Source organism: Budorcas taxicolor, chromosome 4 (genome assembly GCF_023091745.1).
Source record: "Budorcas taxicolor isolate Tak-1 chromosome 4, Takin1.1, whole genome shotgun sequence".
In the NCBI taxonomy this organism is placed as follows: Eukaryota; Metazoa; Chordata; class Mammalia; order Artiodactyla; family Bovidae; genus Budorcas; species Budorcas taxicolor.
Window position 1 is genome coordinate 70,769,057 of NC_068913.1, and position 12,886 is coordinate 70,781,942.

General features: G+C 56.4%; 1 protein-coding gene across 1 annotated transcript; it reads left to right on the forward strand.

The window, feature by feature from the left end:
* The first annotated feature begins 5,174 nt into the window (after positions 1–5,174).
* HOXA7 (homeobox A7) lies at positions 5,175–8,679 on the forward strand. The gene is made up of 3 exons (XM_052639062.1): positions 5,175–5,253; positions 5,593–6,180; positions 7,153–8,679. Exons 2-3 carry the CDS (start codon positions 5,802–5,804, stop codon positions 7,488–7,490), a joined length of 717 nt encoding a protein of 238 aa, XP_052495022.1. The 5' UTR covers positions 5,175–5,253; positions 5,593–5,801; the 3' UTR covers positions 7,491–8,679.
* Positions 8,680–12,886: the final 4,207 nt, after the last annotated feature.

The following is a 12,886-nucleotide window of genomic DNA, read 5'->3' on the forward strand; positions in this document are numbered from 1 at the left end:
TTTTGCCAATAAAATATATTGATTCTTTTCTAATTTTTGCGGGTCAGCTCTTTGCACCTTCTTCTCCGGGGCAGGGGAGCCTGGATAGTCTGGGGGGTGGCAGGCCGGCTGAAAGGAAGGACAGAGCTCACTTGTGTCCCTGGCTTGGGAGCATGAACCTGCAGCAGCCAGACCCAGGCGGCCCTCCGCTCTGCCTCCCCCGCCGGCTGCCTGGCGACTGCAGGCTGCGAGCAGAGGAACAGTGGACAAGGGGCGGAGAGGCCCTGCTCCCGGCTTTGTGTCCGGTTGCGGGACTGCGGGGAGGCTTCAGAGAAGTTGGCTGGGCTGGGATGTCGCTTACGGCTGTCCAGTGCCTGGGAATGACCATTCTTTCGTCTTGGCGCCCCAAGAATTTCCCCAAAACCGGGTCCACCGCGACTGGAGGGGGCCCTGGATCTTCCCTGGTGGGGTGGGTAGGGGAAGCTGGGAAGGCAGTGGCAGGACTGAGAGCTGCCTCCTAAGGCCTCTACCAGGAGGGAATCTGAAGCCCGGCCGCCCGAACGTGGCCGCGGGCACGGACAGTGGCGGCTCCCAGGGGACTGGATTTTGCCTGCGCCCCCGCACCCCGCCCCCCGCATCCTGCCAGGCTGGCCCGCCCCGAACACCTCTCCCAAGCACAAGTCCTGACAGAGGCAGAGCCCGGGCAACCGACCAGCCCCAAGCACCATAAAAGAAAATGAGGGCTGTTACCGTTTATGGGGTGTAAAGGGCTGCGGGGGGAACGGCCACAACTTGGAGGCCCGAGCGCCTTCTAGATGTGGCGGAGGGTTCAGCCTCCTACCCCACTTTTCTTTTCTTGCCTCCCCGCCCCCCTGCCCTCGATTTCTGCAAAGTTATCTGTGTTTGGGCGCGGAAAAGGGGAACAGGGACAACGGAGGATGGGGCGTCCGCTCACCCCCACCCCCACCCTGCCGCCAGGTTGGGACGCCCTCTGTTGCTGCAGACAGAGGAAACTTCAAAGAATGGGCAGTGAGGGTGTGCCATAAAGGCCGGGTCTGCGAACTGTCTGGAATTCGGCCCTTAATTGGTTTACAACTGTCCAGCCCCAATTAAGATTTTCCACCAAAGCCCTTTCATTTGTTGGCTCTGTCTGCCGCCGATAAACCGGCTGCGGAAACAGCCCATTTTTTTTTATGGGCACTGCCCTCTCGGCACTGTAGATTCCGGGCTCCGTGCAGACCCCCTGGGGATGGGCCCTTGCCCGGCTTGGAAAGTGGTACCCCGGACCCGCGGAGGCTGCTGACGAAGTTCAGGCCAGGCGGCTGGGCTGCAGTGTCAAGGCGCGGCCAGCAGATGGCAGTATGGCTCCACGCAAGAGGCACCGGCGCCGCCATCTCCCGCCGGTGCGACCCTGGCAAGTTCCTAAGATGTCGACTTGATGCAAGCTCTTCTGGAATGGGAGGCCCAGATTTGAGCGAACGGCGGTCGTATATTTTCGGTGCCGCTCACGCCTGGCTACAAGCCTCGCTGGGAACAAAAAAAGCAAGCGGCGGGGTCTCGCCTGACCTGCACAAGTTGCGCCCTCTTCGCTCCGCTCCCCATCCTGGGCAGGGGGCCTAGCGCTGCGGTGCTGCCGCTATCCCGAGGCTGCGGGGCGGTAGCTCCAATCGCGGGGACCGATCTAGGGTGACCGTTCCCACCCTGGGACAAGCCTCGGGGCCTCACGACACTCGGAGAACGCGACCGACCGGCGGACAGACACCAGGACTAAGGCCTACAGCCCGTGGACCTGGTGACCCTCCAGAGGGCGCGCAGAGGGCATACACAGTGGCCAAGGGTCCTGCGGCGACCCGAGAGACCCCCCCGAAGGCTGCGTCCCGGTGCAGGGAGAGTCAGCACTCGCAGGCGAGCCAGGACCCCGGGACTCGGCCGCCTTAAAAACGTCACGGTACAATCAGGCGGCTGAGAATTGGGCGCAAAGGCATTCTTGGTAATTGTCTAGTGTGGGTCTGGAAGGATGGGGAATCCTGGGACCCGGACCAGGAACTGCTTTGGTTATTCTAAAATACATGATATTTAAAATAGTTATATTTACATCCCAGCTCCAGGACAGGAGTTCACGTGGTGAAAGCCGCCCTTGCTATTTCCTGGGTAGTGGAGGCACCAAGGCTACTCTGGCGTCCGTCCCCAGCTTAAGAGGCGAAGAGCGGGAGGGAGGGAACTCCAATCCCCTTCGAGCCTACCCTCGACCCTGGACGAGGGTATATGCCTCAGACCCTAACAGGAGGAGGCCGGGTGCGTTTCTGCGTTTGCGAGGATCAGCCCCGGGTGCAGAATGGTTTCAGAAGGAAAATGCGAAAGCAAGCAGGGAACCGCTCCGAAGCACTCCTGAGCCCTGTGAATACGCCACGCAGTGCGTTTATTTGGGTTGTAATAATCTCCGCCAAGCCCACAAAATGTTTACAACCTACGTCTCGGCGCTGTACACGCTGTAAAACCCGGTACTGCGTTTTTTTGTCTCCTGGGCGTCACTATCCGTGTGTCTCTCTCCCCTCCCTTTTCTGTTTATACACACACGTTGGTATTACAAACACACGCCTTCATTATATTTCCTTACTTAATACCTAAGATTTTACAGCCTTTGGTGAAAGAGGTTTTATAGCTTCCCCAAGAGTCGCCCGTGGCCGTGTCTCCAAGCCGCAGATACAAAGCTCGGTTTATGTAACTTTAAATAAACGGCGAAGGAGCAGATCGGTGGTTACCGGTCACGGAGGGCTCAGGTAGGTGCAAGCCTGTCCGGAACTCGGAGGCCTCGTGGATTGCCCGGGGTAAGGCCTCTCTTGCCCTTGGCCGGCGGGTGTCCGGGAGGCGCGCAGACGGGACCCCGCGTCCTCCGGAGCGCCTCTGCACTCGTCAGGGATGAGTCGCTGTCCGGGCTGCGATGGAAGACTGCGCATTGGGTGCATAAGAGGCGCGCAACCCGAGCGCGGGGTGCGTGTGGCAACCTTTATAGAAGCAAATCTTCAGCCGCCCAACTCCTGGCAGGCTCCACTCACCGCCCCAGAGCTGAGTTTACCTTCTTAGCTGGATTTCAATAATGAGGACTGTTTGGTAAAGAGAAGCAAGGGAAACACTTTGCTAGGTAGGTAGGACCCCAGCTCCAGGAGAGCCCTAGGAAAATGTCTTTATCTAAAGACCACTCGACTAATAAGAAACCCGCCTTCACGTGGCCTGCTTCAGGTTGAGCGTCAACCAGTATTTGTGTGAATATTATCATATTTAATCCAGCGCATGTGTCTGTTCGGCCAAATAAATAGAAGGCCGGAGGCTCAAGAACACGCATTTAAAGAGGCCACATTGAAAGCCTGGTGTTGTCTGGCTTTTCCGTTTTAAAACGCCGCTGCAGAAGGCAAGAGAGGAGAGAGAAGCTCAGAAACGAAAGGGAGGTTTCAGCACCCGTGGGGCTCGGCCGGGTTGGCTGACTTGGGCCCAGAAAGACTGAGGCCTTGCTGGCAGTATCTGGATCCTCTTTGGCCCAGGAGGAGGATCAGTGCGTTCTGCCAGGACGGCTTGGACCTGCTCCCAACAAAACTCGGGCAGGGATGAGCTTGTGGCACGGGCTCCCAGACCCCTTGGCTGGGAACCCTTTCCTGCGCTCCCAGAAATTGCTCCCCCTCGGTCTGTCCGGTCGCCCCACTAGGGCAGGTTCTACTACAAACGCCATAGCTGTTGGCTGCTCCAGCCCCCGGAGTCTAGACAGACAGCGGCGGCGGAGCCGGTCTTTCTCTTTGCATCTTCCTCTGTGTCACCCGAGGAACAATTTATTGGTCTAAAGCTGTCTAATTCCGCTTCTTTGATCTCTTAGCTTTTTGTTTGTTTGGTCTTTCTTTAATTTTCTTAGGTTTTTATTTCCTGCCAGAAAGTAATGCTATTTGGAATATTTGATTTTTTCATTCCTACCAGTCTTACCCCCTCCATTCCTCAACGGGGACACACTGTCACCCTAGTCCTCCATAAAGGGCATCCCTGGATATTGCCACACCATGGCCCCTGTGCCCCCAGGGGGAACCACCAGGCACCCACCTGCTCAGACAGCCCCCACTTCCCCACCTATGCCTCAGGCAGTCCACTAGGCCAGAGCTGGGACTCCATTTTCATCCAAGCGTGAACCCTCCTGTCACCTTTTGTGCTTCTGGGACCCCCTGAAAGTGTGCGGTGAACGGGACGGCCTGAACCCTCTGAAAGTGATGGGAAGTGCTTTGTACACAAGGAATCAAACTCTATAACTCAGAGGAGAATTTCCGGGGCAATTCCATTGTGAGGTCGGGTTTATGGTATGCAATCGAGCTGAGCAGTAAAAGGGGTACTGACCGGGCCGCTGGGCTTCCATCGAAGTCTGGGCAGTTTATGAGGCATATAGGGGAAGGGTCGCCCCACCACCCTCTAGGGTGCTCCAACCCTGCGCCAGAGATTGGAGGCTTGGGAAAGTAAGGTCTTAGAGTGGGGGACCTGGGTGGGAGTGAGTGAGACTACTTTGTGCTTCAGTTTTGGAAAAGTAAAGCCAGTCCTTGGAAAGGTGAAGCTGCCAGAGCTGGGTGGCCTTTTGGAAAAGGTCTGAAAGGGGAGGGGGTCTCCTCTTTTGTTTGGGGGTCTCCAAAAGAAATGGAGAAACATAGGGGTTGTGGTCCCCAGGCCCCTAGGGCCTCTCTTCTCTTCAAATTGGCTCTATAGCATGTTTGGCTCCCAGGCATCCGGGCCCAAGAGAAGGTAGCCGAGGCCCAGGGATGTCCCCAGTGAAGACTACCAGAAACCTTATAGTAACATTGGCACCTGGAAAGGTGTGAGCCTGAGGTCCCAACAGGCTGGGCGAAAGAGATTTGGTTCCCTCTGAGCGAAAAGGAACCAAGAGTTGCCGGAGGACAAAAGAGTGTCCGCGCATGTCTTCGGCTGCCAGAGGCCAGCCAGGTGCCCAGGAGAGAACGCACAGAGCCTGACGGGCCAGCGGTGTTCGGGAGGACGGAGGGAAACCTCACGTTAATAAATCTACTGGCAAATGAGGCTCATTAATAGATAAATATTTCACTGTTTCCTTTAGGCGGATAAACAGTGCGCCGCCGATTAAGGAAAGGAAGCTGGGAGAACTTGACTTTATTCCAACCACACGGTTCCAGTCAGCGGTGGCCTTCTTGCGGCAGCTGAAAGCGACGCTGCGCCGGCCCCATCTGGATCGGAGTCTAATTCGGCCTCTGGCCCACTGGACTTGGGACGGGGAACGTAAGCAGTCTATTTGCCCAGAGCTGAAACTTGTCCGCTTGGCCACCGAGTAGAGGGCCGGTACTTGGGAGCGCAGAGACCCTCCCTGGGTTGGGTGAGTGGGCAGAAAAGAGGGGCAGGGAGGACCCGCCAGCTTGGTCCAGCGTCCGGGAATAAGCAAGGAAGGGACTGCGCCCGGCCGGTTCCACGCGGCCTCTGCCGGCCAGGGGTCCGGGCTGGCGGCGCGCGGAGCCTCCACGCGGTGCCTTGGGAGTCCTTTTCCCGCGGGATGCGCCAGGCCGGCTGGGCGCGGACAGATTCGTTGGCCACCTATTTGAGCCTCTTTCCCTTCCATTCTAGGCTGCCGCGGGCCCAGCCGAGCGAGACCACCTGTGAGGGCGGCTGAGATTGGCGGAGGCGGTCATGTGGGCGGTCACGTGCTGCAGCGAGCTCCGTCCAAAAGAAAATGGGGTTTGGTGTAAATCTGGGGGTGTAATGTTATCATATATCACGCTACCTCGTAAAACCGACACTGAAAGCTGCCGGACAACAAATCACAGGTCAAAATTATGAGTTCTTCGTATTATGTGAACGCGCTTTTTAGCAAATATACGGCGGGGACTTCTCTGTTCCAAAATGCCGAGCCGACTTCTTGCTCCTTTGCGCCAAACTCGCAGAGAAGCGGCTACGGGGCGGCCGCCGGCGCCTTCCCTTCGACCGTACCGGGCTTGTACAATGTCAACAGCCCCCTCTATCAGAACCCCTTCGCGTCTGGCTACGGCCTGGGTGCCGACGCCTACGGCAACCTGCCCTGCGCCTCTTACGACCAAAACATCCCGGGGCTCTGCAGTGACCTCGCCAAAGGCGCCTGCGACAAGGCAGACGAAGGCGCGCTGCACGGCTCGGCCGAGGCCAATTTCCGCATTTACCCCTGGATGCGGTCTTCAGGTAGGCGCAGCCGCTAGGCGGGCCGGGTGGGCGGGCGGACTGGGAGCTGGGAGCTCCGGGCTGGGGGCGCGGAGCGCGGAACGAGGCGGCTGCGAGCCGCCGGCCCCGTGACTCCTGGCGGCGCTGCCTTTCTGGTTTTAATTAGAGCCGAGGCGCCATAGCATGGAGAGCTCCTAGCATTGTATGTAAATGAGGCTCATAAAACTTTTTATGGCCCAATTAATGGGTTCGATCCTCGTAAATTTATTTAACTCCATTTGCCTTGGAATCTCAACATTAAGTTGGTTTGTTCGCTATTCTCGTATCTTCTCTCTTTCTCCCTCCCTTTCTTCTCTTTCCCTCCTCCTTTTCCTTTCAGCCTGGCTTTTCTTCTCAAAAGCAGGGAGAGCCAAACCCTTTTGGGTCCCTCACGCGCCCCTGTGCCAGGGGCCATTTAAAGGCAGGGAGGGACGGATGGGTGGGAGTGGAGGCAGAGAGCCCAGTGCCCTAAGAAGGTCTGGGGATGGGGGCGCGGGCTGCTGGGGAGGAAAGGCGCCCTTGAAGTGAGGGCCGCCGGAGAGGGTCTCCCACTTGCCTAGCTAGGCGGGGAAGCGGCTGGCTCGCCTTTGAATGGCAAAAGCGCCCCGTCTCCCACTTGCCCACACTCTATATTTACAATTTCCCTTTGTCAGGGGGAAGCAGGACATTGTGGAAGCCTAGCCGGCTGGAAAGAGCGGTTGTAAAGTTGGGATTCTGCGCCTTCCCCCCTCACAGAGCTGCCTGAGCGTCTGGCCCCGCAGTCGGGGTCTTCCGCTAACACTCCCGCTCCTCCCCCAGCTCAGGTTGGGGGCGCAGGGTGGAGGGGGACTCGGACCTGGGTCAGGGCCCGGATTGAGGTGCGCGCTTCTGAATGGCAGCCGGGTTGATGCCCTGGCCTGTGTCCCTGTCGGCTTGTCTGTCCGTGTGTCCATGTGTCCGTGTGTCTGCTCACAGGGCCGGACCGAAAGCGGGGCCGCCAGACCTACACGCGCTACCAGACGCTGGAGCTGGAGAAGGAGTTCCACTTCAACCGCTACCTGACGCGGCGCCGCCGCATCGAGATCGCCCACGCGCTCTGCCTCACCGAGCGCCAGATCAAGATCTGGTTCCAGAACCGCCGCATGAAGTGGAAGAAAGAGCATAAGGAGGAGGGTCCGGCCGCTTCCGGCGCCCCCGAGGGTGCCGCGCCCGCCGCCTCGGCAGCCGCCGCTGCCGCCGCCGCCGCGGACAAGGCCGACGACGAGGACGACGACGAGGAGGACGACGACGAGGACGAGGAGGAGGAGGAATGAGGCCCGGCTGCCCCAGGCAGTCTGGAAAGCGTCTTTAGAGACTGATTTTATTTACAAAAGTGAAAAAAAATAATAAGAAAATGTTAAAAAAAAGAAAAAAACCCACTCCCCAACCTGCACCCAATCTACCCCATTACCCACTCCAGCTCCCAAAATTTTTTGGACTGAACAGTCACCAGACTGAGTCCCGTTGGGGATCCCCTCTGCCTCTGAGGACCCCCAACAGACACCCCCAACCCTAGGCCGACCAGCTTTGCGCTGGCACGGTTAAAATACTACCTAGCACAGGCCTCCTCCGGGAGAGGCACTCCCAAACTACCTATGGGCCCAGCCCCAGAGGGGCTCCACTCCCAGGAAGCCCAGAAGTGTCCCAACACTGTCAGACCCCCAGCACCTCCCCCGGTACCGGCAAGGACCTGATTCTCAGTACTACCTACTCGCCCCAAACTACCTATTTTGTGCTCGCTGGCTCGCCTGCTACCTAGTGCCGAACCCTCCCCCCTCCTCGGCCAGGCCTCTGCTGCTTCCGGCTAGTAGCCTTTGGGGTCCCTGAGGCTGCGCTGAGAAGGCGCTGGGATCCGGGGACCAGGGCATTGGCTTCTATTTAAATGGAAAAATAATATATTTATTCCAAAGCATTCTAAGTGCTACAATCTAGAATTCCTCTTTCTTTGGTCTGGGCACCTCATGTTCAGGCCCATTATCCCCTCCTTCTGGAGCATTCCCAAGCTAGCTGCCTGGGCCTCTGGGTTCGCTTCTGCTTAGTAGGACTGCAGAGATGCTCCCAGCCTCCCTGCCCCACCCCTGGCCCCTGTGTCCCACTGTCCAGCCATGTTGAATATGTGTATCCTGACTTTTCCTGCAATGGCAAATATTGTATATTTGAAAATGAATTTTTTTTTTGGTCATTTATATAGTCTTGGAGCTCATTTGTAAGGCAATGTCCTGACTTGGGAAGGATGTGTTAATGGGGTGGCTTTGTAGCATGGTGTGTTGTCTTGAGCTAACTCTATAGCTGGTGAGTGGACTGATGCCCTCGCCAGTGCCCTTCATCTCCTGTGTTGTCCTGTGTCCCCCTCATCCCTCTCAGCTCTAGCCTGGGCTTCCAGGAACGGGAAGGTACATTTTCCTACACTTCCCGTCTTGCCCAGTTAACAGTGTTTTATGTAACAGAAAAATAAAGATGCTTGATGACAAAGAACTGTGGACTGCCTTATCTGGGAGTTGCAGTGTGCTGGGGAAGAGAGGGTGAAGCATGTCTGGAGAGCAAGCCCTGGCTAGATCTGTATGGCCAAAGGGGCTTTGGGACAGCAAAAATGGAAGGATGGATAGGTTTCAAGTGCTGGGTGTCAAGTAATAGCGTATACGCCTGTTGAATCTCTTTTCGAGTGGATTGCTATGGAGATTTATATAGGTGTATGTGTACCTCTTTGTGTGTTTTTGTGAGTCCACAATTTATGTATTTCTGTGTCCATAATTGTGTGCACACATTTCCGTGTGTCCATAATTGTACATTTCTTTGGAGATTTTTGTCTGGTTTGGGTGTGTATACAAACATCTCCTAGATCCCTTGAAAGCGGAAATCTTCGATTGATACATTATAGTCTATTCTGTGAACCTCCCCCAAACTCTCCGTGGATTCCACCCTTTCCTCTAAGGTTACAGAGTGGGTTCAAAAGGTGTATCATCCTGCGACTGATTCCGAATTCCCCAGGCCCGGGAAAGGACGCAGGATTCAGGGCCTCTGATGCCGCCCCCAGCCTCACATTCAGGAAAAGCGAGGCGGCCCCAGAACCCAGCAATGAAGCTAAGGGGTAGAAAGGGCACTGGCCGCAGACCCCGCTGCGAAACCCTGGCAGGGGCCTCTGGATGCGGAAAAATGAGGGGCTGGGGAAGGGGCGAGGGGCGGTGGGGACAGCGCAGAACAGTGGCAGCTCGGCGGGCGAAGACCTCCACTCTCGTCTCCTGCTTGGGTTGGACCGGCTTCTTATTACTCTTTTAATAAACCCCTGGCACAACTGGGTCTGTAAAATCTGCGTCCCCGAGTTGGGGCCGCCTCAGTGGTAAGATGGCGCCGGTGTAGGAGCTGCCTCCTCTTAGTGATGGGGAAAGGGTCATAAATCCGTTGTTGTTTATGAAAATTTACAACTTTGCAATACAACTTTATGAGTTGTTCGGCCCTTCCATTGGCCGCTGTCGGTCATGTGGATGGGAACCGTGAACATGAACTTTTTTATAATTTCCCTTGCGAGAATAGAGCCGCATTCTTTTGCTCCGCTCCGTCCTGCCTGCTTCGGAGCTCAGCCTTCCAGCCAGGCTCAGCTGTGCTTTGTCCAGCGATGGCGAGCGAGACGAGGCCCCGGCCCGGCCCGGCCCGGCCGCTCCCGCTGGAGGTGGTGTGTGCCCAGTCCCTGGCGCCGGCGCCGCGGCGGCCGCTTTGCACCTCGCAACCTGGCTAATTTCCTGCGTCCTCTAGCACCACGAAGGACAATTCGTCTCCCCGGGCTGCCCAAGCGACAGCTGTCAGAGGGACTGGAGCTTCTGGGAACCGCCATCTGAAGGTGAGACACGTGGGGAGATAGGAGCAAAGGTGGTGAGAAGGCAGCGGGCGCCGGCGGCATTGGGAGAGGGCACCCCAGGGCGGCGCTGAAAGGGGGCAGACCTAACCCTCTCCCACCCACTCACCCTTTCACACACACACACCCCCATCACACACACACACACACACACACACACACACACACACACACCCTCCCTCTCCTTTCCCGCGCGTGCTCACCTGGCAGTCGGTGCCCTCCTTCCTTCCATGCCATAGCTTCCTGGCACGGGGCAGCAGCAGCTGAGGGTTTCTCTCTCCCCTTCCCCAGCGACCTCGCAGAGCCCCCAAAAAGAAATGACCCTGCACCCTGCGTTCCCCGCCAGCCTCCCGGGTTTGGATTTTTTTTTCATTCATGACCCAATTGGCAGGATTGAATCCCCCCAATAACTGGAGACAGTTCCCGAGGTGGGAAGATGGTAAGAGAGGAGGGCAAAGTGAATTCATCGACAGGCGTTTTTATCACAGTACCTTCTATTCCTTGGGAAGTGGTTTCTAGCGAGTAAAGGAAGAATAAACAGAAAACCGAAAAACTTACTAATTCAGCCAGAGTCCTCTGCTGAGTGCCTGCTTCGCTTCGCGTGGTTTTCCGATGAGAGGGATGTCTGGAGCGTGCGGGGAGAGGGAACAGGTTCGTGGGTGGAATTCTGTGTTGAAGGAGAGGATGGGGTTAATTGTTGGGTGTTGCTTGGCGGGAAGTTTCGGTGCAGAGGATGTCGTAGGGTTATTGTGAGTGGCAGGGGCCGCAGCTAAGGTTGAAGGAAGGACACAAATCGAATCTGGGCGATAGGGGGACACTCCCCCAACCACCTAGGCGCAGCGGGTTGACTGGCGACAGCGCTCCGCATCTCCCGAGAAAGCTGGGAGAGGACTGTGCAGCCGCCTGGGAGGAGGCGCGGAGGGTGCAGCGGGCGTGGGCTTGAACGAGCGCCGTGGCGCAAAGCTGACTTGGCTTAGGTGAACCTTGGCCAGATTTGTCCCGGTAGCTTCCTGGAACAGCGAAATGACCCTGCGGTTCTGGGCCCGAGTTCTTTTTGTTATTTGTTTGATTTTGGTGGTTATTGTTTTCCCCACCTTAAGATGATGCCTTGGTATGCATTCGATACTTGAGAAGGGTCTGTGGACGTTGGGGACTTCCACTCGCGTTGGGGGTGGGGCGGGATGCGCTGGGGCGGATAAAGCGGCGTATTTGCATGGCGGGGTCGTGGGCTGCCTGACTGCGGCTGCCGCGGGCAGATAATTTATTGCGACCGCGCCGGGCGCTCGCTGCTGCCACGCTGTGGCCGTCTCCGGAACCGACGCCAATAGCAGCCCCGCGTCGTGCAGCCTGGCGCGACTGCTGCGCGGGCCCCTCAGAGATTTCCAAGCAACCCTAGGAGAGGGGGGCGAGGGAGGACCTCAAGGGCGGCCTCCCAGGGCCTGACTGGCCGGGAACCTCCCCCGCCTTGACCGCCCTTGACGGGAACTGGACGCCTGACTAGACTCGGGTCCTGCTCCCACCCAGCAACCATGGAGACTGGTCGCACAGGCCGCCTGGCACGTCATGGCTGCTTCTCCAAACTGCGCGTTCCAAGGCGCCCCGGGGGTGCACGCTGGTTTCGGCAAACGCGCGCCCGCTTTGGGATTTAGAAATTGGAGCTATCACTCGTAGTCCTGGGGCCTGCAGGCCTGACAGGCTATGGCAAGGAAGGCGGACTTTGGCTCCACGGGAGGGCCTGTGACAGGCAGAGGCCGCACCTGTGTGCTATGGGCTCTGGCCTGGGCCAGCGAGTCCAGCGGACGCGGGGGCCCCGAAGGAGCCCGCCGCACGACAGCAGGCCTCCCTCCACACCCGCGGAGGTCGAGGAGCTCAGTGGGCAGCCCAGGGAAAGGGCGAAGTGTGAGGCTCTGCTCCCCATCCCGTCCGCCTTGAAGAGCAGCTGAAAGGTAGGTGGGTTTTCTGTGTGGCTTTGACTGAGGAAAGAGCCCTGGTGGCCATTCTCACCTTACCAGGAGAGGCTCCCTCCAGCGTCTGGGGCTTCTATTCTTGCCTGAAAGTAGCGCTCTCTCTCTCTCTCTCTCTCTCTCTCTCTCTCTCTCTATATATATATATATATATATATATATATATGCAGCTAATGCTGGTTGGAGAAATAAATTGAGCAGCTGCCAACATGATATGTACCAGCCTTGGCTAACAGCTAGAGATTTCAGTGTAATATATTTTTTCCATCTTAGTGCCTATAGAAGCAAGAAATACTCTGTTTTTGCTGTTAGCTGACAGATCAAATATTTTGTTGATTGAGACAATGATTAGATCGAGAATCCAGGTCAAACCATAACAGATACTAATAATAGTAGTCAATTGCCCCCAGCCCCAACACTATGTGGAACCTAGAGGAATAAAGCAGAAATGATAAATATAAACATTTATCAACATCTCCAAATGATTATTTCCATCTTAATAACTTGCTTGAAATCACTGTCATCTGATGGCGTTGTTTAAAGAACTCAAACATTTTCTTCTAACACAGCTTTTAAAAAATCCCTTTAAAAATTTCGACTCTCGAGTTTTAATTTTCATCTATCAGTTCCTTTTGCTAAAGAAATTTGAGGGCAAGTTAAAATTATATCCTCTCTTACTAGGCCCTTATTTGTATATTCAAAAGAGAAACTTTCCCAGGTTCAATTGATTGGGGCACAGGCAGAAGGCTTCTGGGTGCAGCCCCCATTCAGTGGGCAGCAACTGATTTCAAGGATGCACCATAGTCTCTGGGGAAGCCAATCAGAGCCCAGTCTTTTCTCAAAATTTTTTCCTTGG

What these genes read in the sequence shown, in the direction of transcription:
- HOXA7 (XM_052639062.1), top strand. Translation starts at nt 5,802, where the DNA reads ATGAGTTCTTCGTATTATGTGAACGCGCTTTTTAGCAAATATACGGCG. An exon ending in CCCCTGGATGCGGTCTTCAG is followed by an intron (nt 6,181 to 7,152) that starts GTAGGCGCAGCC and finishes GTCTGCTCACAG; the next exon opens with GGCCGGACCGAAAGCGGGGC.